General features: G+C 35.5%; 1 protein-coding gene across 2 annotated transcripts in view; it reads left to right on the forward strand.

Annotated features, from left to right (window-relative positions):
* Positions 1-27,883, forward strand: part of LOC128984336 (protein YIF1B) — a 64,541-nt gene that overhangs the window by 16,660 nt on the left and 19,998 nt on the right. For both annotated transcript variants that reach the window (XM_054403647.1, XM_054403653.1), the window contains exon 3: positions 6,913-7,304. In XM_054403647.1, the coding sequence (XP_054259622.1) occupies positions 6,913-7,304 (392 nt within the window). The remainder of the gene's footprint in view (positions 1-6,912; positions 7,305-27,883) is intronic.

The following is a 27,883-nucleotide window of genomic DNA, read 5'->3' on the forward strand; positions in this document are numbered from 1 at the left end:
TATCAAAATGTCTTTTTACCTTTAGCAAAAGTAAGTTAGGGTATTTTTAACAATAACAATCGTGATCAGTAGTAAAAACATCGACATCTGACGAAAATAAACACACTGCTTAGCACCGACATACAGCTTAGCAGCCGATGACGATAGCTTCGCCATGACCACCTAGAGTAGTGTTTGCTTAGTTTCCGAGTTATACTCAATTACATGTTAGCTTATATAATAAGATGTGGAAAGTAATCAATTGCATTATATTGCATAAAATCATTGTTTATTCTATAAAATCACACGACATGAACATATGAATAAAACCACCAACAAAGAAGAGAAGAAAATGCATTTTTACAGATTAAAATGGGTTAAACTTAGACTAATCAAAATTCACAATGTACGTAGTAACTTATGTACAAAAGACTTTACAACAATATTACAAGCAAATATTAATTACAACCTACAGCACAACAAATAAGAAAATACATTTTTACAGATTCAAATGGGTTTATCCACGGCCGCCTTTAACTACAAAGGCGGCCGTGGTTTATCTTAGGCTACTCAACATTTCAAAGTCTGTGGTACAAATTATGTACAAAAACCCATCAACAGTCAAACAACACAAACAAATACAAATACAAGCAAATAAGGATTAAAACCTACAACAAAGAATAAAATACACTTTTACAAATTTAAATGGGTTTAACTATGACTAATCAAAATTTACAATATCTGTAGCAACTTATGTACAAAAAGGCTCTACAACAACATTCAGGCAAAGAAATTTAAACATAGGCCTACAGCAAAACAAAGAAGAAAATGCAATTTTACGATTTCAAAATGTTTTAACTTAACCTACTCAACATTTACTACCTATATGTACAAAATACCTTGTTCAGTTGATTCACTGTTCGTTTACTTACGAACTAAAAGTAAGGTACCCTCGTCTGTCAAATAGTGGTTCTTTCAAAATGTTTGTTATTTCTACAAAAGGGACTTCGTCAACGTCATCCACTTCAGGCCAAATAAATTTGTCTCCTCTTCGGGCGAGATATTTAATTTCAGCCGTGTTGTCTTGAAGAACACGTAGCACTTGACCAATATATTTTTTGTCTTGATCGGGTTTAGCAGTTGGATATGGTACTACGACCCAATGTCCTACACCAATATCCTTTGTGTTGGGCCTTTCTGCACTTGAAAGTTTGTCAAAGTCAAATTCATTAACTGGTGGTTGAGGGTAGTCATTCTCGTCGAGCTCAGATGAAGCTTCTTCTCTTTCTTGTTTCTTCTTGCTCGTCTTTTCTTTCTTCACTTTCACGGTCTGTTCTTTCATGGCTTGTAGATTTCGCCTTCTTTCTCTTCTTTCTTCTAAATCTTTTGCTTTTTTTGCTTTTTGTTCTGCTAGGCTTCTGTGATACACCTTCCAGCTTTCAGATGTCATGACTGTAGGCATTTTTACGCTGTTTCTTTTCTTCTTTTTGCCAGAGTCTTTTTTTGGACCAGGCCAAAAAACACAGTCCTTGAAAGGCGATGGAATGATGTCTTTAACGTCCTGAGTAGAAGTAGATGGCGGGGGCGTTTGACTTCTAACAGCCTGTGAGGTAGATGGCGGGGGCGTTTGACTTCTAACAGCCTGTGAGGTAGATGGCGGGGGCGTTTGACTTCTGGCAGCCTGTGAGGTAGATGGTGTTGAAAGCTCGGAGGGGGTTGGTTGACAAGCCAATGATGAGTTTTTTATATCTTGTAAAATCGGGTTAGAAATAACAGTAACTGGCAAATCCAACTCAACAACCATGTTTTGACCGAGGCCCAAGTCTTCAAATAGCTCCTCATTCAGCACAATGGTCTCGTTTAAGTCTTCCAGAGTCATGTCAAAGTTGAAATCTGCCTCCACAGCTGGTGTGAGAACGTTAGGGGCGTCTGCTTCTTCAGGCAAAATGGTGGCGTCGGGTTCATCATTGGGACCGATTGTGGCGTCGGGGTCTTCAACGTGATCAATTGTAGTGTCTTGATTGATTGGAAGATCGTTGGCTGCAATTTTCAAATCTTCTCTAATACCTCTCCATATCTCAAATAGAGATTCATCACGCCTTTTAACAGGCCCACCTCGCCTAAAAACCTTCAGTCTCTCACTCCCTATTTTCTTCTCGAGATACACCAACGCGGTATTTATCTTTTCCACATCGTCATTTGATTTTACAACCGATTGTGGTTTTTGCTTTTGGGCCAAGTTCCCAACTATTTTAGTCAAGTCAATGTCTTGGACACTCAAACTTAGCAAGCCGCAAGTTTTAAACCCGTGTTTAATGGTTTCCGGCTTCAAGGTGGAATTGATGACGGTTTGCAGAATGGCCGGGAAATCTTCTTTTCTCACTTTCTGTGATGAATTTTGAAACCGCCACTCGCCAACAGCTTTTTTCCACGCCGTTTTTAACGGGTGGAAAACAGCAACATCTAATGGCTGCAAGATGTGTGTGGCATTAGGCAAAAGGGCCACGAGCTCAATTTCTTTGGATGTACAAAATTCGCTTAACTCTAGGGACATATGTGATACATGACCGTCCAAGAACATGATCACTGGTCGCGGTACGTTGTTGGCGGTCAGGTATGGCTCAAAGGTGTTTGCCATGTACTCAAAAAATGACTCACATGTCATCCATCCTGCCTCACTTTTGCCTAATGCCCACCCATCTGGAACAGCCATCCCTACCTGTACCGGGATACGTTCGTATGCATACAATAGCATTGGTGGTGCAACGCCACCGTCCGCACTAACTGTCATAAGGACCGTAACATTCTCTTTGTCCGTGTTGCCTGCCACATTGTAAACACTTCTGTCTCCTCTTGCGGCAATGACCTTCCCTGTTTTGGGAGCAAGAAAAAAGGCGGTCTCGTCACAATTGAAAATTCGCCGCGGATCCTCGAAGACACTCATCAACTGCTTTTCTTCTGCATACTTTTTTACTTCTGCACACCACTCCGCGACCCTCTCCTCAGTGATGGCAGCACGTGAAGTCGTCAGGGTCTGGCACTCCCGGACGGCGAGGTTTTTGTGGCGGCCCATAAAGAGTTCATACCATCGACGGCCAGGTTTATCGTTGACGAATGGGTTAGGCCTACCCGTGCTGGTGAGCATCCGCCCAGCACTATGGATGAGTTGATCTTTAGTGATGGGGAAACCTCTCGTCTTACATGTTAAAACCCATTTCACTAGGATGTCTTCTTCGTCCTGAGAGAGAATTGGCTTCCTACCCAACTTACAGTTTTCGTCGTAACGCCCAGACACTTTGTCATGGAGCGTTACCCTAGGTACTCCAAACCGTTTTGCCGCGGATGACACCGTGTCGGTACCGCTCCTAACCGCCAGAATAGCCCCTTTCATATCTTCGTCAGAATACTGCTTCCGCTTCTTTGGCGGGGGCGTTTTTGTTGCAGGCATTCTAAAAAAAAAAAAAAAAAAAATCAAAACACAGCATTGGTGTATATATTATTATATTTATTTATACCGGTATATGTGTTTGTTTTCGTTGTCAACTTTAACATGTAAGTTATTGGATTTTGTATTTCTTAACACAATTTAAAAAATAACGACAATAAAAACATTTAATAATTATGTCAACAACTTCAAGTAGTAGAAAGGCTAGTTCGGTATAAAAAATAAAGATTTGTTTTATTATTAGTAGTAAAAGAATTAAATCACGACAGTTTGTACTTGTTTTCAAACAAGTGTTGGTATTATTTTGCGTACAAACGTATTGGAATTAATACCGACAGCGCCGCGTCGGTATTTGGCGAAATGACGAAATTTTGCTTCAAATACCGACAGCATTAAAATTAAGGAGAAACAGGTTAGATTTCAATATTTTGATATCAGATTTAAAAGTATAAATGTTGACGTGATCATTAAACCAACTGTCAACCCACGTACATATGTTTTTAAACTTTTAATCTCTAAAGCAGAACTCTATGTTCCTAGTGAAATACATTAAGTTTCTTACCTGAAATCACAGTTGACATACAGCGTCCGACGTATTCAACTCGCTCAAACTCAGAAAAGGAGGGAACGGATTCTTCTTCTTCTCGATCATAGAAAAAAACACGGCGCTCACAGCTATCTAAATATTAGGTTAGTGGAGACGTATGTGAGCTTATTTTTTCAGTGTAAAAGTGAAAGTGTCGGTATTTGGTGCAGTGTTGGTATTTAGGGCACTTACCTTATATAGATTAGCTGTTGTCATATATGCAAAAACAAAATAATAATAGTGCTGCACCCTGTTGGGAAACGTTAACTTTTTAATGCTATTGCATATTATAGAACCAACTTTTAAAGTTGAAACAGCTGACTAAATTCTATAATTCCCTTTAAATATGAATACTCATAAGGTTAACATGGGGAACTACAGAGCCACTGGGGCAAAACTGGGAGCCCAAAAGGATTTTTGAGATAAGAATATGCCTAAATGTTAATAGGGAATGTGAGCTATCATCATGCAAAATTTCAGCCGAATCCGTCCAGTAGTTTATGATTGAGCAACACACAAACATACACACAACCTCACAAACTTTCTGATTTATAATATTAGTAAGATATAGAGTAATCTCCAGTTGAGCCCATAACCCCTCATTTTTTGGGGACACTAAAAGTTTTCAAAATCATAAAATGAAACTTTGTGCTAAGTTTGCATGACCACCAAAACGGTATCTGTGTATATTTTTACTATAGTTCGATCTTGAGTAGGCCTATGCTATACATGGTTTTTGCATGCAGCATCCAAATTATTTATGCCTGGATCACCTCTTGTTAATCACTTCCTTAAATTTGTTCCAGGTCCATGGTACTGATAGCCGGGTATGTGAAGTTCTACAGGTAAGATACCCTGTGTCTGTGTACAAAAAGACTATACTGTGTTCTAACTTAGAAAAATATTAGATGGGGGAGTCTTGACTTTTTATTCACCCTGTATGTACACAGATAATCTTCTTGTACACAGACACAGGTATTTTACCTGTAGAATTTCACATACCCGACTATCAGTACTGTGGACCTGGAACGAATTTAAGGAAGAGATAAGCAAGGGGTGATCCAGGCATAAATAAATTGGGGATGCTGCATGCAAAAACCACGATAAAGCATACTCAATTTTGAAGGATAGTAAAATTAGATCAGTGGCTGACAGCTTATTAGCTTGGGAAAGGGTAAAAGCGTCAGACTCTAGTATTTTTGAGAGAGCTGCCGTCTGGGCAGTTACTAACATAATTAAAACTAAAGCAAAACTTGGTGGGGGAAAAGGGAAGACTTCAAAAATTAAAAAACAAATAAGGAAGAAAAAACCTGTTGGGAAAAAGAAAAAAATCCTAAATGTGCCTGCAAGAAGAAAAGTAAAAGTGGTAAGTGGCTCTATTTGAGATTTTATACGGGATCTGGTAGTAAAAGTAAAAAAATTTACTCAAAGGAAATAATTGAAAGACTTCCAGAAAAACCATTAAGTATTTTGGATATATTAAAACTTGCTGCTGATTTAAAGTTGCCTTATTTTAAAAGGAGTCTTCTTACGGAAAGTAAATAAAAGAGACGTCTTATAACACTTAAAACATATATTTGCGCTTATACTGTTATTCACAAGACGGTAAATATACAAAAAAGATGGTAAGTGGTGATCGATTTTGATTGGACACTCCAATCATCATCAGACCCAATAGACGAATGACAAGAATCTTGAATGGCGTCCCTACTTATACCCTATTGGCGACCGGAACATCATCATGGTCTCCTGCGGTTACGAAAACGTGATCGTCATCTTGCTCGATAGCAGCAAAATAATGAACATCTCCCACGGCCGTGTAAACGTAATCTTTGTCTCCGGGGGTCTCAAAAACATGATTGTCGTCGTGCGCTATCACGGCAAAATCAAGTTCATTTCCCGTTGCCGTGTGGACATCATCATCGTCTCCCGCGGTTGCGATACAATCTTAGACTTCTTCCGCGATGATGGATGAATAGTGACAACTCCTACGCTGACGGGGAAATAGCAAAGATCTTTTGCGGTCACTCAGATTTCATCAACGGCTCCCGCGATCGCGGCGAATAAGATTAATGATGAAATAAATTTATCAAGAAAAAATAGCCCCAAGTAAGGCCCCCTCCTAGGCAGAGGCCCTCAGCAACCGCCGTGTCCGCCGTTAGGGAAATACGGTCCTGATGGGGTGGTGAAAGCACCATAACCCATTTCTTTTCCTGCCTTCAAACTTCCTGTTATCAGAACAATTCACTGCCTTCCCTACAAACATACTTGTAGAGCTGTATTTAAATCATCTGCAATTCTAACTTTTCCCTGTATTTACATTCTGGAAGTTTTACTTTCCTAAAGTCAAATTATTATAATTTTCACTCCGCAACCACCCACTCATATCTGCTTCGCAATAACTTCAATCTGAGAATTCCAGCCCATTCAACCACCTTCTTTGAAAGACATCTAACTTACAATGCCATCAAACTGTTTAGTGCTCTCCCTCTTCAAATCAAATCCACATCAGATCCGAGATGCTTCAAAATGCACTTGAGGTAATTTCTCACGGGTAAATTCTACTACAGTGTCCGTGCATTTCTCGCTGACGGACAGTCCTCATGAATTTTAACTTAATGTATATTTTTCAAGTTAGTTGATAGTTTTAGTAAATTTGACTTGGCTAATGCATGTATATTGTTGAACAAGCTGAATAAATGAGTTATTGAGAAGCAAAAAGGAGGGGAAAATAATAATAAAATAACTAGTGGAGCTGCGTAGCGGTGGCACGAGATGCACTCATTAGTTGGCCATCAGGAGCAGCGGCCGTATGAGTAACGCTCGTAATTCGGCGCCAATGGGTTGAATACATCAGATTAGGATTTTAGAAATCGTCTGTTTTACAAAGTGTTTTTTGCAGGTCCTGGTCCTGGTTCAGACTATGGCCCTGGAGGTCCAATAATGGGCTCCGCAGGCCACGGCCCTGGAGGTGTAGCAATGGGCCCTGCAGGCTATGGCCCCGGAGGTCCAGCAATGGGTGCCGCAGGATATGGTCCTGCAGGTCCAGCCATGGGTCCTCAAGACTATGGCCCCAGAGGTCCCAATATGATGCCAACCCAGCTGTTTAGTGATCCTCTGGTGGCTAATGTAGCCATGAGCTATGGGAGCAAGATTGTTGACTCAGGCAAAGAGATTGTTGATCGGGAAATCAACAAATATGTGCCTGTATCAACACTAAAGTATTATTTTGCCGTGGATACCAATTATGTCATGCGAAAGCTGAAACTTCTTTTCTTCCCTTTCACTCACAATGTAAGTGATACTAGCAGCAAAACCCGTCTCTGCCCGGGTACAAATACAATGTATAATAATGGTTATATATAGAATCAGTTTATTTTCTTTTTCATAGGTGTACACAAATATTAATATCATTAAATCTAAAAATATGTGAAATATTCTTTCTCTTGGGTTGAACTTAACATTATAAATTGACCACTATCACTCATTTTATATTTTATTTTGAAAGTTATAAAACAAAGATATAAAAAAGTTATAATATTATAGATTACCGTAGAAAACTCTGAAATACTGTAGTGTACAAAAAACTGAATATCTTCACGCACACTCATATTTTAAGCCATAGTCAGCACGACTTTGAACATTCACTACCTTTCATCAATGAACATAACACTATTGTTAATTAAGAAATAATATAATATACAATACAAATTTTTTTTAAAGAGCTGCAGAGAAAAACATAACCTGGGTGAAGGGCAAATTCTCACAGTTTTAATCTTAAGAATTGCCTTGTAAAAAAATTTCACGTGGCCACCTATTTCTTTACCAATTATTTATGAACGGTATGTATTCATTTAAATCCAACTAGGTGAACCTGTGCGAATTCGCACAAATAATACATTAGGATATTATAGCAACGTCGTTAGAAGTTGCGTCGTTGTATCGACGTTGGTCTTGAGCTCGATCGTTGGCTATATGCATTCCAAGTTCTTTTTGCTGTTCAGTAGGGGTATTTTGCAGGATGGAGTTCATCATGCTAAAAAATTGCGCGTATGGATTAATATCAAGTTGAGTCAGTGCTGCAAAAGCCATTAGCTTTGTTTAGCATTCTTTCTTGAACAGTGGTTTCGACGTCCGTAGGTATCCTAAATTTGGGCATATGTGGGATGCTCCCCTTTTGACGGTTGAAAGGTGACAATTAGATGATAAATTGTGTCGTGCACCTTATACATGAAAGGCCCTCCACCGTTAGTTCTTCAATTTTAGGTCGAGTGCTGACCATTGCGAGCGCAGAGTTGTACCTGGTTGTACGATCTAATGTTCTCTTTGTAGTTTCTGCTCAAATGATTTGCTCCATTAAGTAGGCTCTTATTATAATAGATTTCTTGGTATGGGGGTACATTCACTTTTCCTTTATGGCAGCAGGATGAAAATCCTTTGCCTCGTCCTCTTTGTTCTTCTTTAAAATGTAGCGCACCACATTTCTGACATTTTAATGCCATCTCGCCAAGTGAATGCTGCTAAATTCTTGTTCTTGTCAGTGTAATTTTGTAAATACACGTTGCCACTAACTGTTCCAGCTCCACGTCTTGGCTCCTTACGTTTTGCATTGCTTGCCGTATGCTGACTTGCCGTGTCCGACTGGCAATATTTCTTTGTCGTCGGGTCTTTGGCATGTTTAAACGAAAATATAATGTAAAACTTTTCTCCTGTTGTGTCCTATAGGAAACATTTCTTTGCCGAGTTTCTAATTATTTTTAAAAACATGCAAACTGTTTACATTTCAAAACCAAACAAAGCAGCTGGGATTTAATTTTTTTTTTTAAACTAATGTATTGACATCTGTTTCAGAATATAATAACATTCAAATCAATCACAATGTTATCCTTATGGAAGGAACTTTGAGGGCAGCCCACGCCCTTAAAAATATATATTTCAAAAATCTAAAGCCAGTTTGCACATCTACACACCTAGACGAACATTTTGGTGTATAATATGTGGGGTTAAATCTTAAAATAAAAAAGCCTTATTGTTCACAAAGTTTCATGTCGCGTATTAAATATATATACAGTAGATGATTTTACAGTTGAAAACAGCAGTTTTGTCTATGTGAAAAGCCTTAAATTGATACTGGGAGCTTATTTCCACACTGGTAATAAGTAGCTACATATGCCTACCACCTTCTTCTATTAAATAGCCTACTATTACTAAACTATTACTAAACTAACTTGCTCATGGCTATTGAAGCCTTAAAAAAGAGCCTACATACTAGATCTATATTGTGTTCAATATTTGTATATTTTGTTCAATCTAGGCATATTGTGTTTTGACTATTGATATAATTAGAGACATTCCATCCCCATGTTAAAGTTGTTAGGTACCAGTTTTAGCAAATTTCCTTATAGGGAAGTAGCTATTACCACGGTGGCACGGTAAGACCTAGGCCCGGGACTGATTTACTTTTTTGTTTTGATGTCCCCAGAGGCCAAAAACACCATTTGTGTTATATATATGCATATATATATTCTAATATATATACGTATATATATATATGTTATATATATACGTCCGTGAATGCGGAAACTGAGTAACTTTGATGAAATTTGGTTTAAAGGTATAAGGTGGGATGAACTTTAATGAGGATTTTCCGGAGGGGGGGGGGGGGGGTTATGGGGTAAAAATTTGTTTTTCTCATTTTGACCCTCAAAACTAAAAATTTCCCAATTCATCCCAAATTTATGTGAGTACGGCATTTGTTCGTATTTGAATTTGTGCCTTACTCGCTCCCTTCCAGCCAACATTAATCCAAAATATTTTACTCGACTTACAAATGATTTGACTTGAGCTGGATTGAGTCCATGTTTAACTCGGACTAAAAAATCTATCATTTTCTGAGCCAGGTGATGGCCGAGCTATCCGGACTACCGGGTAATCGAGTGCCGAGTTTGCGTGACTACTGTACCTGTTACCTAATGGTATTGAAATAGATTTAATTGAAAATCAATTAAGACAAATGCTTAGTCAGCAGGTTTGCTGAAGTGGGGGTATTTTAAATCAAAATCATCGTAGTTGATGTGAGCCACCGACAGATTGTGCTAACCTAAATGACTAATATCTGTCGAAGATAAGAACTTTTTTCTAAGTCAAACCAATGGAATGACTCATTGTGAGCATAATTATGATAAATATCATATGTTATTACCAGGAATATTTATAACTAATCAACTCAGTCAGCAACAAAAAAATTTTCTAAAATAGAGTATTTTTCCTGAATGTCAGGGTGTCTACCAACCGGGAAAACTGGGAATTGTACTTAATTTTGGGCTGGCCATGAAAGGTACGGGAATCGTCCTTAAATGCCAGACTACGGCCTAAAATTTTTAATGGGCAATAATTTTATCAATCTGCTATGTACTATGAAAAGAAAGTTGATTTATGTTTTAATACATATTTTTATTCTGTACCAAATTATTGTAAGTTAGCTTTTTCAGTGAAACAAAACAAAACAAAATTAATGTAAACAAAGTCATATGATAAATAAAAGAAACTAGTGTACATGTTGCTCGAAATCGAGCAATTGCAAAGTATTACAGGAGTTATTTCAAAACTAATAACAGTCATATTTACAATAAGTTTAAAAGAGTCAACTCAAAGATTACCGGTGTGTAACTCAGACCATGTTTATCTTCGTTATTGTTAAAGCATTCCGGCCGGTTTTCTCCTTCTCAAAGTGCCTCGCTGTACAGGCAACACAGGTCATTGATAGAGGGCCAATTGAGAACGAAAAGTCGTTTTGGGGTAGTGTTAGGGCGCATTTGTAACCTAATAGTTGAGATTGTCCAGGGTCAGGTGCTGACTGTGATGAGTTAAGACTATTACGCGCCACTGTTCTGTAGCTGCGGTCGTTATCACGATTACGCCTCCTGTCTATGTTTTGTTGTCGTCGCGTCGGAAGCATTTAAAAGAAAAAAAACAAAAAATAAATAAATTATAGCCACACAAAATAACGATAAATGCACAAATTTCAGCTACAATCATGCTAACACGATCCGTCATAGCGACACAAAACAAAGATAAATCACAAATTGAAGATACAACCATACTAACACGATCCGTCGTGGGGGTTATGTTTACACAAACTCAAATAGTAAATAAATGTACTCAATGCGTTTCATTGTACTGAAAAATAAATAACAGCAATTAAATTATACAGCTGATCAAAATGTAAACAATTATGTTCTTCATAAGGATAACATGGGAACTTTCAAAGCCACTGGGGCAGAGCCTAAGCGATTTTTTCAAAAATGTAAGGCCAGTTTGCAAATCTACGCTACACGGTCTTTCCAATGAGACGTCAATGGATAGAATCGGTTAAGAAATGGCGGAGCAGTTCAACCGACAAAGTTTCATGTAGCGTATTAATTATATAGATTAGGAAACAGTTGGTTGAAGTAAAACAGCACCTCTCCCCTAAGTTTTAGAATCACATATTCATTCTTGTAACCGGTTGTTTTTTCCTTGAGCTTCTTCTTAAGACAGGGTTTGAGGCTTCACCGTTTGGTAGAGGAGCTAGAGGTTGGTTAAAGTGACCTTCATCTTCAGTATGGTTGTTGATCACATGATAATTTGCTCCCTGAAGTTCTTCATCTTGAATTGTAGGCCCTAGAGGAAGTTTGATATTAATAAAGTAGTCCCTGTCGTCCTTCTCACCGCTTAAATTTGAACCGACCGATCTTATTTGATCAATGTGTCTCCTGTAGGAATTTCCAGATTCAATATTATAGTGGCACATGCCCAGTTTTTGTAGAATCCTTCCAAAACTCCACTTTTGTGGCGTTCCGTAGATTCTAAAAGAAACAGAGTCTCGTTCTTTAAAGTTCCTCCCATAAGATTGTTGGATAGGCTGGTCATTTGTGCAAGTATTTGAAGAGTTAAGAAGTGTCAAATCAAGCCTTGACCTCAACCGATGAAAAGATGAGCAGGTGTTAACCCTGTAGTTGCATGAGGTGTTCTCCTATATGCCATGAGAAATCTGGCAACCTTTTGGTTCAAGGTACCAGGTTCATCTTTCATAGACCTAAGGGATTGTTTTAAGGTCTGAACATATCTTTCGACCTGCCGGCTGCCCATTGGTAGCCGGATGATATGGAGCAGAATGTTTATGGCATATGCCATTCAGTTCTAAGAAGTTTTTAAATTCTTGAGAAGTATATTGTGGACCGTTGTCTGAAACCAAGATATGTGGAATGCCAAAATTGCTGAAGAAAGTTCGCAGGCAATCTATGGTTTTGTTTGTAGAAGTAGAATTCATTGGAATAACTTCTGGCCATTTACTGTACGCATCCACAATAATTAAAAAGTAGCTGTTCATAAATGGTCCAGCGAAGTCAACATGAATTCTCTCCATAGGTTTTTCAGGAGCAGACCATGGATGTACAGGTACTTTGGTTGGATCATTACGATGTTCTTGACAATTTCGAACCAATGTTTCAATATCATGGTCAATATTTTTCCACCAGACATAGGAGCGAGCTAAAGCTTTCATCCGAACCATACCTATATGTGCTTCATGAAGTTCTTGAAGAATTTTGTTTCTTAATGATTTTGGTATTACAACTCTATGTCCTTTAAATAAGCACCCCATTTGATAGCTCCATTCTGATTCAGTGTCTCTGAACTCACTTGAATGGTTTATGAGCTTTCCTTCATTAAGAGCTTCATAGATGTCTGACAGTTCCTGATCTTTTTGAGTATCTTCTTTCTATTAGTTTGCTTGAAACGGGAAGGGTTTGGAGTTGTTGTATTTCAAAAACATCAACGTTGTCTATTTGGTTAACATCTTGGCAAATATTTGAAGGTAAACGGGATAAGGCATCTGTGTTGGCATTTTCATCAGTAGATTTGTATTTGATTTTGAAATTAAAGGCTTGGAGGAAAACAGCATAATTTTGTAATCTAGTGGCTGCTAGAATTGGTATACCTTTTTTGTCACCAAATATATATGTCAATGGTTTGTGGTCGGTGAAAAGAGTAAAGTGATGGCCATACAGGAAGTAATAAAAACGTTTTACAGCTAAGTAGATGGCTAATGCTTCTTTCATTATGACACTGTACTTCATTTCCGAGGAGTTTAATGTTCGTGATGCCATTGCAATAGGTCTTTCAGACCCATCCGGATAAACATGTGAAAGCACGGCTGAGATGCCATGCTGGCTTGCATCTGTAGCTAAGATGAGTGGTAAGTTAGGATCAAAATGAGTAAGAAATATGTCTGATTTCATTTCCTCTTTAATGTTTTGTAGTGTTCTTTCACAGTCCTCAGACCAAAAGAATTTTTTAGATGGCTTGGTGAGATTTATAAGAGGATATAATTTCTCACTTATGTTTGGAATGAACCTTCTGTAGTAATTAATCAGACCAAGTACGTGTCTGACTTCATGTATGTTTGAAGGGCGAGGCAAATGGGCAATAGCTTCAGTTAGTTTTTGGAGTTTTGTATATCCCTTTGCTGCTAATTTTATATCCCAAATACTAAATCTCATTTACCATAAAGCTTGATTTTTGTCTATTAATTCTAAGATTGTACTGTTTGAACCTCTCAAAAACCTGTTTTAAACAGCTAAGATGTTGTTTGTTAGTGGTGCCTGAAACAAATACTTGTACGCCTTCTATCCCTTCAACAACTTTCTCCATTGCTTTTTGCCAAATAGCAGGAGCTGCAGATATTCCGAATGGTAATCTATTATATTGGTAAAAACCTCTATGTGTATTTATTGTTAACAAATAATGATCTTACTCTCTTATGGGCATATGAAGAAAAGCCTCCGATACGTCAATTTTACTGTAGTTGATACTGTTACCAATTTTAGATCAGATTTTTTCAATTGCTGGAACTGGGTACTCAGGGACAAGAAGAGATGGGTTGAGTGTGACTTTGAAATCACCGCACAGTCGTATGTTACCATTGGCCTTTACTATTGGAACTACTGGTGTTGCCCAGCTGCTGTAATCTACTTTAGAAATAATACCTTCTCTTTCAAATCAAATCAAATCAAAATTTTCTTTATTCATTATGTACACATATAGTACAGAATGCATCAACAAGTACTATTATAAACTAGTAAGTACAAGTATATATAATACAATAATAAATTAAAATTATAATCACTGTAAGAAATTAAATCAACTGTTACAGACGACATATGCTTAAAAAAAATTCATTAAAACTGTACAAAGGTTTAACAATAATAAATGACTTCAATTTCTTTTTGAAGGACCCAAAATCAGTTATACATTTTATGTTGTCTGGTAATGAATTATAAAATTTGATGCCTGAATATGTTGGCTTCTTCTCATAAAATGTTAGCTTATGTCTATTAAAACAAAAATTATTCTTATTTCTAGTTTCATATCTGTGGTTAAAACCTAGCATACAATGACTATTTTGATTTTTTTAATCCACAGAATCAGATCATAGATTAATTGGCTGTAAACTGTCATTATTCCTAAATTTGAAAAATGTTCTCTGGCTGACTCAAACCACTTAAGTTTCATTATTATTCTTATTGCTTTTTTTACTTTCTCCCCCTATACCATAGTATATGGAGAAAGTATTGTTTTCGTCAAAATTTTCGAGTTTGAGTTTTGAGTGGATATATTTGTTTTGGGTCCCCCTGGACCCAAAAAAGTGGTTTTCGAAGTTATGTCTGTGTGTGTGTGTGTGTGTGTGTGTCTGGATGTGTACAGAGCTAGAGACTACACCTGTGGTCCGATTTCGATGAAATTTGGTATGTAGTTTCTAATCCATGGTATCACTAGGCGTTTTTTTTTTCATTTTTTTTTTATTTAGATTTTTAATGAGGATTTTCTCATAAAAAACCAGAAAAATCGAATTTTCTCAAAAATGGCCCGAACGATTTTGATAAAAATTTAGTATGTTGTAGCCCTTTAAATTCTGAACAAAATGGTACAAATCTCATTTCTCTAAAAATTACGGTTCAAAAGTTATGGTAAATTATGTTATTTTCCCATAAAAACCCTATAAAATAACAAAAAATAGGATTTTAGGGAAATTCCAGTTTTTATTTATCATAGTACTAGCTGTAACCCGCGGGCTTTGCCCCGTTTAACTTCTTAATTTTCAAGATTATCTCGTTCGCATGGCTCAATCACGTCCTGGTTGAAGTTTGTTCGCTACGCTCACTCACCTTTAGGTTGGAGCTCGTTCGCTGCGCTCACTTGCCTTCAGGTTAGCTCGTTCGCTACGCTAACTCGCCTCCAGGTTGAAGTTCGTTCGCTACGCTCACTCACCTTTTGGTTGCAAATTAGCTGTTGTCATAAATGTAAAAGAAATAATAGTGCTGCACCCTGTTGGTAATCTTTGTAACTTTAATGCTATTGAACATCATAGAACAGAACCAACTTGTTTAATTGAAACAGCTGTTAAGATTCAATAATTCCATTTCTCATAAGATTAACATGGGAAACTCCAGAGCCACTGGGGCGGAGCCCGAAAGGATTTTTGAAATAAGAATATGCCTATATGTTAATCGGGAATGTGAGCTATCATCATGCCAAATTTCAGCCCAATCCGACCAGTATTTTTCGAGTTTACTTTTCCCATACACACATTCACACATACAGCAACCACCTCTTTTTTATAATAGTATAGATGTTATGGTCCTTACAATTTTGATAGTTTTTTAATTTTTTAAAAATTTGATTTTTAATGGGGATTTTCCCATAAAACCCCATAAAATAATGGTACAATAGGATTTTTCAAAAAACGGCCTGAACGATTTTGATAAAAATTTAGTATGTTATAATCCTTTATATTCTGAACAAAATGGTACAAATCCCATTTCTTTAAAAATTACGGTTCAAAAGTTATTGTAAATTATATTATTTTCCCATAAAAACTCCTATAAAAAAAACATAAAAATCAGATTTTCACAAAAATGGCCCGAACGATTTTTATAAAAATTTAGTATGTTATAGTCCTTTAAATTCTGATTAAAATTGTACTAATCCCATTTCCGTATATTTACTCTCACCGCTTACAAATAATAAAGGTTGTTGACAAACTTATGGGAGAAAGTATGTGTCAGAATGCTGATACCGTTTATTTGTAATATAAGTATCATGTTTAAATTTTCATTGGAGGTGTTACCATAAACCGACAAACCAAAAGAGACATGAGAGTGCACAAAAGCAAAATAAACTGCTTTAAGGGTTTTAATATCACAAAATGGTGATAATTTTCTAAGGATGAAAATACCTGTTGACATTTTTTTACAAACTTGAGATACATGAGTGTTCCAGCTAAGAAGTCTATCAACAGTTAAACCAAGGAATTTTGTTTCCTTAACTTCATCAATAAAGGAATCATTAAGACAAACATTCTTTACCACAGACCCACTTTTCCTATTTGAAGCGGAAAAATTAATATAATTAGTTTTTTGTTTATTTAATGAAAGGTTTAAATCAGCTAAATGTTGTTGGATTGCATTAAGTTTTATAAAAGAAGATATTTCTATATCATTTGCATGGTATCCGGATAGTTTTATATTTACATCATCTGCATATAAAGTGATTTTACTTTGATCACTGAAATTAGCTAAGCTATTGATGTAACATAAAAAGAATAAAGGTCCCAATATAGTTATTCTTAGGTTGTCGGCTGCTCATCACTAAAATAAATTAATCACAATTAATTCATAAAGATCCAACAAACAATATTATGAGTAAAGTTAAGGCTGTATTAAAAGACCAAAATTCATACCTTTTGAGCAACACTATTAGAAGGCTGTCTCCGCAATTTTCAAAACCTCCCCATATTTATGGTGTGCCAAAATTGCACAAACATGGAATTCCTCTAAGACCAATAGTAAGTTCTATCAACTCACCAACTTATGAGCTGTCTAAGTTTCTGCTACCTAAACTAAAACCACTTTTTGGCTTAGAAAACTCATTCATAAACAACTCTACAGACTTCATAGAGAAGATTAAAGGAATAAATGTAAGTACAAGAGACATAATGGTTAGTTATGACGTTTCCAGCTTATTCACAAACATACCAGTAGATGAGCTGCTAAACATAGTTCGAACAAAGTTGGAGAAAGACGATAGTCTACAAGAGCGAACTGACCTTCCTGTGTCCTCAATAATGGAAATGTTGGGGGTGTGCGTAAATCACAGTTATTTCCAATTCAACTCTCAGTTTTATCTTAAAAAATCTGGTTTACCAATGGGTGGAGTATTAAGTCCTATACTGAGTAATATTTACATGGACAGTTTTGAAAGTGTCGCCCTTAGGACATGGGGAAGGGAACCAAAATTATGGCTCAGATATCTTGACGATATATTTTGTTTATGGAAGCCAGATACCAATCTCGACGATTTCTTACACCATATCAACAATTTACGCCCAACTATTTAATTTACAGCAGAAATAGAAATAAACGATCAACTACCATTTCTTGATGTATTAGTTGAAAAGAAAGAAAATAGCTTCAGGACTTCAGTCTATAGGAAAACTACCAATACAGGACAGTATTTAAATTTTCACTCTAATAGCCCAAATAACGTAAAGATGGGGATAGCCAAAGGTTTATTTTACAGAGCATTTAAAGTATCATCAGATGAAGAAGCAAGGAATAAGGAGATAGAAATAATCAAAGAAGAATTAAAAAGAAATAATTATCCCTTAGATTTGATAATTAGGGCCTTAAATAAAACAAAACAAAATCTGTTAAATAGAAATAACTTAAGTAGAAATGAAGAAAGACTTAATTGTACCATATCTATACCGTATGTCAAGGGTAAGTCTGAAAAAATAAGAAGATTGAACAAAAAGTTTAATATAAGAACAGTATTCTCTTCTGGACCTACATTGAGAAATTTTCTGACCAGAGTGAAGCCCAAGAACAAAGATCAAGACACAAAAAATATAGTTTATAAAATACCCTGTGAATGTGGAAGAAGTTATTACGGGCAAACATCACGACCTATGGAGAAGAGACTAAAAGAACACCAGAAGAGCATTAGTAATCATTTGGAGAGTTATTCCAAACTAAGTGAACATGTTTTCTCTGAAGAACATAGAATACATTGGTCTGAATCAACTATGATCTACCAGGAAGCAGACTGGAAACTAAGAAATCTTAAAGAAGCTGCTTGCATGGCGGTTGATAAAAGAAGCATATCCCAACCTAGTGCTACAAACAGCCCTATGTTTATACCTTTAATTCGAGAAGAGGTTGAGAACAAAATTAAAATTGGAAAAACAATAATAAATTAACTGTGACATCTATAGTTCGGCCGCTTAGAAAACGACCTGCGCGCTAATGCTATACCAATGCTGGAGGAGGTCGTTTTCTAAGCGGCCGACCTATACATAATATATACATATAAAATTTTTTTTTCCTACTAACTTAATTTTAAAATAATTCAAACATATGTTAATTAATTTATAAACAAACATTATAAATCATAGTTTATTTACTTGATATGTTGTTACTAGAGGATGAAGATGAGTTTTGATGTAAACTTGAAATATACCTCGACATTTTTTAGTAAATTGTGATTAATTTATTTTAGTGATGAGTAGCCGACAACCTAAGAATAACATTAATAATGCCATCACGAAGGAAAAAACATACCGGAATGAATTAGTCCCAATATAGATCCTTGTGGTACACCATATTTCAACGGACTGTTACTGGAACGGCAAGATATAAGTTGATTATATTTGTTTACGTATTTCAGTTCAACAAAAGTAGTTCAATTACATAAATAAGATTTGATCCAATCATAAGCTTTATTTTTTATTCCAAAATTTGAAAGAATACTTAATAATTTGGTATGACAAACACTATCAAATGCCTTGCTGAGGTCGATGAAAATTAAAATTAATGAAAATTAATTTCGAGTCTATCAAGTTCCTCATTCACTCTAGGAATGAGTGCAAAAGGAACTGATCGAGCTTTCTTAAAAACTGGTTTAGCATCGGGTTTTAAATAAAGTTGTGCTTCCAATCCCTGAAGTTTGCCTATGTTTTTAACAAATAGGTAATTTTCATATTGTTTTAAAAGATTTTCCAAGCCCAAGTTATTTTTGGAACTCAGTTGGTTGATTTCTTGCCAGTCAATTTTTATTTGTTTCAACCAATCCCTATACTATACTACCAAATAGAGTATCACAGTCTCCTTCCACAATGTATAGAGGTAAAACTTTGGTCTGTCCATGATAGTTAACTTTTACTTAGTTAGTTGTAGTTAGTTTTTACCTATTGGAGAAAAACAGTGTTTATTGTAATCTCTGAAAATAACATTGCTTGGTCTGTGGCTTGGAAACATTCTTTTAAAGTTATAGTGCAACATGATTGACCCTCCAGACCCAGTGTCTAATTCCATTGTAGTTGGTCGGTCATTAAGATTAACTTTTAGCAAGATCTTATCATTTGAACCTTTGAAATTATACAAAATATCAACAACATTGTGTGTGGGATCATGTACACATAAGTTACTGTGTCGGATGTTAGATTTAACTCTTTGTGTACAGCTTTAACATTTTTAGCTGTAGAAATAGCTCCAAACTTTTTAGTTGGTAATTTTATCACTGCATTTGGATTTGACAAACAGACTTTAGCAATATGACCAATTTTTGCAATAATTACAAAAGGTGTTAATATGTGGACAAGGTGTTGTATGTGATTTTCCACATCTGTAGCAAAGTTAATTAGGATGGATGTTGTTACTTACTTTGTCAACTCCAATTGATATGTTATTACCACGGTGTAGTGTTGCTGCATCCTGGTAGGCTTTCTCGAGTGTAGTTGTCAGCTCCAGTGCTTTTGTCCATAGTTGAGACCGATTCGCTGATCAATTTGGCTTGAATCGCTTCATTTCTCAATCCTTGTATGAACTGATTTCGTAATGCTGTGTTGAGAAAGTTGCCAAAGTTGCAGTATCTTGACAATCCTTTCAATTCCGTTGCAAAGTGCTGTATATCTTCACCTTCCTGTTGACGTCTATTGTGGAATTTGAAAGTTCCTGCTACTTCGTTTGGTGGTGGTTAAAAGTGTTTGGTGAGCTGTTTAATTAATTCTTTATACGTAAACTCCGTAGGCAATTTAGGTTGTAACAAATCTCTAAGTGTTCCATAAGTTTTCTTACCAATAACATGTAGCAGTGTTATTGTCTTGTTTTCCTCAGAAATATTGTTGAATGCAAAAGCTATTTCAAGTCTTTCTAGGTAACTGTTCCATGTTTCTTCATTATCATCAAAGGGTTCAAAAATAATGTTCCTCGTCGCCATCTGCTATGTACTATGAAAAGAAAGTTGATTAATTTTTTAATACATATTTTTATTCTGTACCAAATCATTGTAAGTTAGCTTTTTCAGTGAAACAAAACAAAACAAAATTAATGTAAACAAAGTCATGTGATAAATAAAAGAAATTAGGAAACAGTTGGTTGAAGTAACACAGCACAATCGCTAGTTTCTTAGGAGCACATAAAAGGTTTATCAGATGTTTGTTTACGGTCATAATTTATTACTAGGGTAATTATGCAATAAAAAACCCATTAGGAGTCTCAAACCCATTTATATTTTATCATCAATCAAGTGTCAAGTCAAGTACTTCCAAGAACTGAGTCAATAATAGCTTAGCTCATAAAAGTTGGATCACTTTATTCCTTTACAACTTCCATTATTTATTACTAGACTAACTAGTACCTAGTACGCTTATTATGCGCTTACCGGGATGAGTGAACGTTGAGGGGAACAATGGAAGAGTCCAGTGTCACTGGTGAGCACAATGTTATTTGTATAGGAAAATCAACCAAATCTCAGTTAACAACAATCCCAACTTCCTGTCCATTAACTAACCAAAGCCATTGGTAATGTACTTAATGGATTTCCAACAGTTATCGTCGTGATTCCTGTTCAAAACGTCTTTTGATTAAATGAAGCCTATTTCCTTATTTGTTATGAGGCCTATCATAAACAAAATTAAGTAAAACTGAACTAATCTAACTTAACCTAATTGCTGCAGCACGGTGTAAAGGAGTCTTCTTAAAAATATTGTATGGCTTATAATGATGATCATGATATATACCACATACTAACGATAGAGCTATTATATCACCTAAAAATACATCAAGAACAACACCGTAATACATCCAAATTTCAAAAGATTATTTTCATATATTTTTCCAATATCCTCTTCATTATCTGTTTTAACTTTACTTAAAATTAATTTATTATTGTAAATATTTACTTTTTGTATCAGTTTAAACACACGATGGAAACATAGTTTTTGAAAGCGCTTGTAGATTAAAATAATTTATTATATATTGGCTTTTTTGATCTTTTAAATTTAGTTATACATTTCACCTAAAAATTATTAAAAAATCCAATATATGTTTATCTAATTACTAGCTATGTGCCCGTTCTACGCACGGGGATCTTATCGTAGTCAGTTGAAACCTTCTTATATTAAGAACAGCAGTTGGTTTGCATATTTTCAGATATGCTGGTATTTGAAATCTTTGTTAATATTATATATATAAACCTTCGCAAATACAGTATCTGACAGTTTCAAGCCAAAATTAATGCTTCGCAATTAAATGTCACCCGGATCGTGTTGGTCCATATGTTAAATCCAATGATTATACTAAAAAATGCTTTATAGATCTATGAGGCATAGCCCTAAGGTAGGCCTATAATTGAAAGTTACTTTCCTCAATGGTTAAAAGTATTTAAGGTACTACCTCAACCTCACAATTTAACACTTTATTCGTGTTGACATTTTCATTATCAAGGTGCTCTTGTCCTTTCCGTGAAACACAGAGAAATAAGGACATTAATGCGGTACCAACAGACATACACACAAAAATACAGAACTTAATTAGGGAATTTGCTACACTTTAAGCATAACAAAGTAGGTAGGCCTACATATAAAATTAGTATTTGAAATCTTTGTTAATATTACGAGGTGTTAGCCCGTCCTACGTACGGGAGTAGTCAGTTAAAACTGTGTAGGCCTATAATTCAGAACAGCTAGTTTACACGTATAAAGACAAATTTTATTGCAGCCTACAGTAGAAAGAGTAATTATCAATTGAGAAGTGTATAGGCCTAGTCAATGATATCACCTTCCATCGCATACCTGCCTCTTCCATAATCAATATCACCACAATACAATTACTCATACTATACACGATTTCCAGTAGGTCTGAATTGAAACTCCCTAAAATAAAACGAAAACATCCAGTAAAATTCACAGTACACATAATTAGAATAGAATAGAATAGAATAGAATGTTTGTTTATTTTCTCTTTCAGATCGGATACATATAATACACAGGTCACAATTATTGCATGATAAATTATAACGTTGGTGTCCTGACATCATTAAACGAATCGTCCACACACATCCTTTATGTCAATTTCACTGCATCAATTGCCAAATAAATTAGTGTAAACAAAGAAAAGTAAACACAACAACATATTACTTTGTTTTGTAAACAGCTGAGTCAAAAATAAAATAATATTCATTTGGACAAAAGAACTGGTCGGTCACATGTTGAAGGAATTTAAAAAGTAAAAACGCTAGTAAAGCTAGTGACGTAATTAATTGTCTATTGATAATCAAACCACCCTCATTGAATAAATGTACATCGTAATCCCCCATATTCATTTATTTAAACTATAAAATGTTCAGCGCCTCCAAACGTAACCACAACTAAACACACGCCAAACAACTTTTTAGATTTCATAAAAGGATGGTTAGTCTAATTGCAGTATCTTAGGTCAATGATGACGTTATCAATAACAATCTATGTCATTCATCTGTATATCTTTGGATAAAACCCGTCTAAGGTTGTGGTGGTAATTTAAAATCGTATTCCTGAGGATTCTTGATCTCCATCTTTAAGACATCAATATTTCCGGCCTAATCCAAACAAAGTTCAAGCATTCAAAAACATTGATTGTAAACAAAATCTGCCAAGATGAATTAAAACATGTAAAAATTGTGATTTTCCTACCCTTTCCATAAAAGTTGAGGAGTAAAATAATTTGCATATTACTTTTTTTTAAACTCGTGTACAGAGCCTCGACTTGTACACATCGGTGGTGTTACTTATCTCGGTGGTCTACTAATCTTACTTATTTCCTATAATCAATGACAAAATCAGAGTAAATAACCTCATAGTTCTATAGGGCATTTTTATAAAATTAACCAGCTGTTAGTTAAAACAAATTATATTGCTCTAAAACAAATCGAAGATTACAAAGATTGCTTTAAAAAATAATTTGAACATCCTAGTATTTTACTATGTTTAATTTAATTAATCTGTCATCCTTTTACAGAAGAATTGAACGTATCAATGATTGGCATTACACATAGCATAAATAAGTCAACCCTAAGTATGTCTTTACATTTTTATCCAAATGCTGAATTTGTGACACAAAAGCTGAATGTTTACAGCTGTTATGTTAAACAAATTATTTTATGCCAAAAGCTAGTTTAGAATCTTAGCGTCGGCTGCTAGACTTTTTAAAAATTAAAACTTAATTTCTAAAAAATTGGGACCCTAAACTAAATTTATGGCTTCGACATTCCCTAGTTCTCAAAATTATCTTTCTTTCAACACAAAAATCATGAAAATCCGTTGAGTGGTTGATTCAGAATCGTGAAATAAAGAAACACTGTTTCGTTTTAATATTATAGATAACAATTTATATTTGCTTGGACCGAAGATTACCCAAAATTCTGTTAAAATGACGGCTTACTATATGAAAAAAATTACCAAAATAGGCCACTGATGTATAGTTTTAAAACATGTGTTCCTTAATTAATTGTTTATGTGTACCAATTTAGTAAATAGAATGGATTGAGTAAAATAATGTATCTTTTGAGTTGAATCTAATTATTATACAATAAATGGCGAAGAGGATGACGGAAATAGGAAATATAAAAAAGTTGAGGTCAGTTGCAAAAGGGCAAATCTCCAAAGCCTTTAAACTAATTGTAGAAAATAAATCAACTGATAAAATGACAAGTGCAGAGATAGATGTGAGGTTAGACAGTTTAAGATCGTATTGGAAACAATTTGAAGACGCACAAACCAAAATTGAACTAGCCACTGAAGATGAAGAACAAGTTGATCTAGCCTTGTATAGGAGTGAGACAAAAGAAATGTACATCGTTTTAGAAGCAGTTTTGAGACATGAAAAGACACGACACAATAATAAAGAGCCTACAGCAGCAAATTTACATAACAAGGAACCAAGCACAACATCAAACATTAGTTTTGTTCCATATGATGAAGAAGAATCTTTTAAGAATTTCATTAAACAATTTGAAAATTTCCTTGTACTTAAAGATGTAAATGAAGAGAAAACAAAGCTTTGTAGTTTACTACATGCACTTTCACCTAAACTACATGAACGACTTCTAGACATAGTTGCCCCTGATGACCCTTACAAGATGAACTATGAAAATGTAATTTCTATTTTGAAAGAACATTTAGAACCATTACCAAGTGTATTAACATTACAACATCGCTTTGTGTGTAGAGTACAACAACCAAATGAGTCAATCATTGAATTTGCTATGGAATTAAAGAAACTGTCCAAAGATTGTAAGTTTAACTGTGATTGTGAATAGTCAGTAACTGATATATTATTACGCATGCAATTGGTAGCTAAGAGGACTTCACGACCATGATATTAAAGGACAACTTTTACAGAGGAAAATTGTAACTACTTTTAAGGAAGCACTTGAACTTGCAACATCACTGGAAGCTTCTAGAACTGAAAGCAACATGATGACTGCTCACACAGCACCATCAGAATTTCCAGTGCTCAAGGTTGTAGAGACAAGAAAATGGGACAAATACTCTGGGAGCAAGAACACTGTACAGGCAACAAACAAAGACCAATATCCTCCTTCCCGTTCAAAGTTTTCAGGTCTACAAGGACGGTGTTATCGGTGTGGAGATAAATACCATCTAGAGCAAATACATGCAAGTTTAGAAATTAATTTTGCAATAAATGTAACAAAGTAGGGCATATTGCAAAAATATGTATGGGAGGACCAAGAAAACAACAAATCGACCAACTAGACGTCAGAGACAATGAAAAACAGATTATACTACCTATGATTCTTATAAACTTCAAGTAAATAATAGCGATAAGTTCATTATGAAAATAGAAATTGAAGGAAAACCATTATCTATGGAACTTGATACAGGAGCAGCGCTATCTTCAATCTCATTTCAGGACTATAAGAGATTAGATATTTTTATAAGAGAATGCTCAAATCACATGTACAGCTTCGCACATATACAGGTGAAATCATACAAACTAAGGGAGTAGTATATGTTAGGTTCCAGTACAAAGAAAAGATATATTTTGGAAAACTATATGTTATCGACCAAGATGTTGAACCAATATTTGGTAGAGACTGGATAAGAGAAGTTAATTTAGAAATTTGTGATATTGATATTAGAATGTTGGATCGAAACTCATCTGAGTTGACACAGGTTCTTGACAGTTATTTGGATATATTCAGTAAGGAAATTGGTTGCATTCCAAATGAAAAAGGACACCTGAATGTAAAAGAAGGCTGTGGTCCGATATTTGTGAAGCCGAGGCAAGTGCCCTATGCTATTAAACAAAAGGTGGAAGAAGAACTCGATCGACTGGAACAAGCTGGTATTATTACAAAGGTCAAAAATTCTGAATGGGGCACGCCAATTGTGCCAGGAGTAAAACCTGATGGTTCGGTACGAATATGTGCAGATTACAAGACTACATTGAATAAAGTTATCCGTGATGAGAAATATCCAATACAGTAGACCCCCTCTTAACCGACCCTAATGGGACCGGACCTCGGTCGGATGATTCAAAAGGTCGGATAAAACGGGCAACCCCTAAAATCATAACATAATAAAGTGCTGTTCATTTGGAATTATATAATCATTATTTTGAAGTCATACTTGCATTATTTATAAAATAAACTACTCTTATCTCCTTTTTCATATTGATAGAAATGCCACAAATAAACACAAAACACGGTTAAGTCAAATAGGCTTACTTTCAGTGAATATATTATAATACTAGGCAAGAGTCAATAAAATTCCTATTTCAATAACTTTTACTACTGTAATGTATTAATTAATGCTTTCCAAATACATCGTAATACAGTAAAGAACCTTTTGTCGTCATTAAAGATACAAGCGACCATTTTGTTACAAGACAGAATGTTTATTTATAGCCTCTCACTGGAGGCTCGAGGCACAAAAACTATCTTGACCTTGGAGTTGTTAACACCCCTTCCCTGCCCTCCCTACAAGTTGCGTTGTTTGTTTACTCCAGCGATAAGATAATCAGTTCTCAAAATCGTAAAGCACTTTATGATGTTATAAATTTGCCGCACAGATAACAAACAGATCAGATGTGCTTGAGCTACGAACGATGACAAACTGACAATAGGCTATGCTATATTTTTTGTGATCTTCACAAGATAACTTATTGTTAGTCATATCCTGTGGAGATAAGCGTATGGTTCAGTTCTCATCGCCCAGCGTGGGAGCGGAAATGCCGAGATTCCTAGAAAGCGGCGGTTAAACCGAGCTGCTCTTAAAGCAAGGTCGGTTAAAACAAACTGTATTATTTTACGATCAAAGGCGGATAATCCGATTATCGGTTAATACGAGGTCGGTTAAGAGGGGGTCTACTGTACAAAGAATTGAGGACATCTTTGCAGAGATGAATGGAGGTAAATTTTTCTGTACATTCGATGTTAGTAACGCTTACTTACACATGCCAGTGGACTCTGAAAGTGCTATGCTACAAACTATAAGCACTCATAAAGGTTTGTATAAAGTAAACAGGTTGATGTTTGGAGTGAAAGTAGCACCACCACTGTGGCAAAGATTTGTGGATAAGGTACTGCAAGGAACTGATGGAGTTAAATGTTTTTTCGATGATATAATCATTCAAGGTACAGATTACAAGAGTACACTAGAGAGATTAAGAACTGTCCTAGAAAAACTTAGAGCGCATAACTTGAAATTAAATTTTGACAAATGTAGATTCTTTCAACAAAGAATAACATAATTGGGACATACGATCGATGAGAATGGGCTGAAGAAAATCTCAGAAAAGGTTAAAGCAATTATAGAGGCAGAAAAACCTAGAAATGTGAGTCAACTACGATCTTTCATTGGCATGGCCAATTACTACAACAAATTTATACCAAGACTGACCGAAAAACTATATCCATTGAATAAGTTGCTACAGAAAGGTATTTGAATGGTCACAAGAATGTGAAACATCTTTATCAATGTTAAAAGGCACATACATAGCTAATGACAACACTCTAGCACACTACAATCCAAAACTTCCTCTAATACTCTCAACTGACGCATCTCCTTATGGATTGGGAACAGTAATCTCCCATAAGTTTCCTGATGGGTCGGAACAACCCATAGCTTTTGCTTCACGATCTTTGTCAAAAAGTGAAAAACAGTATAGTCAAAAAGACAAAGAAGCTACAGCAATTTACTGGGGAGTGAAGAAATTCTTTGCTTATTGCTATGGGCGAAAGTTGGTTCTTCAGACGGACCACAAACCTCTTGTTTCCATATTCCATCCTTCAAAATGCTTACGGGCAATGTCAGCTACTCGATTATTCACTTTTCCTTGCTGGGTTTGATTACACAATTGAGTATTGAAGAACTGCAGACCACTGTAACCCAGATTTCTTGTCTCGTTTCGCAGTTGAACAAACTCAAGATGACGAAGACTTATATTCCAAGTTCCAAATGAATCAAATAGCAGTTCTTCCTCTAACACAAT

This window comes from Macrosteles quadrilineatus, unplaced genomic scaffold, assembly GCF_028750875.1.
Source record: "Macrosteles quadrilineatus isolate MER2022 unplaced genomic scaffold, UCM_ALF_1.0 Scaffold_1__1_contigs__length_201487025, whole genome shotgun sequence".
In the NCBI taxonomy this organism is placed as follows: Eukaryota; Metazoa; Arthropoda; class Insecta; order Hemiptera; family Cicadellidae; genus Macrosteles; species Macrosteles quadrilineatus.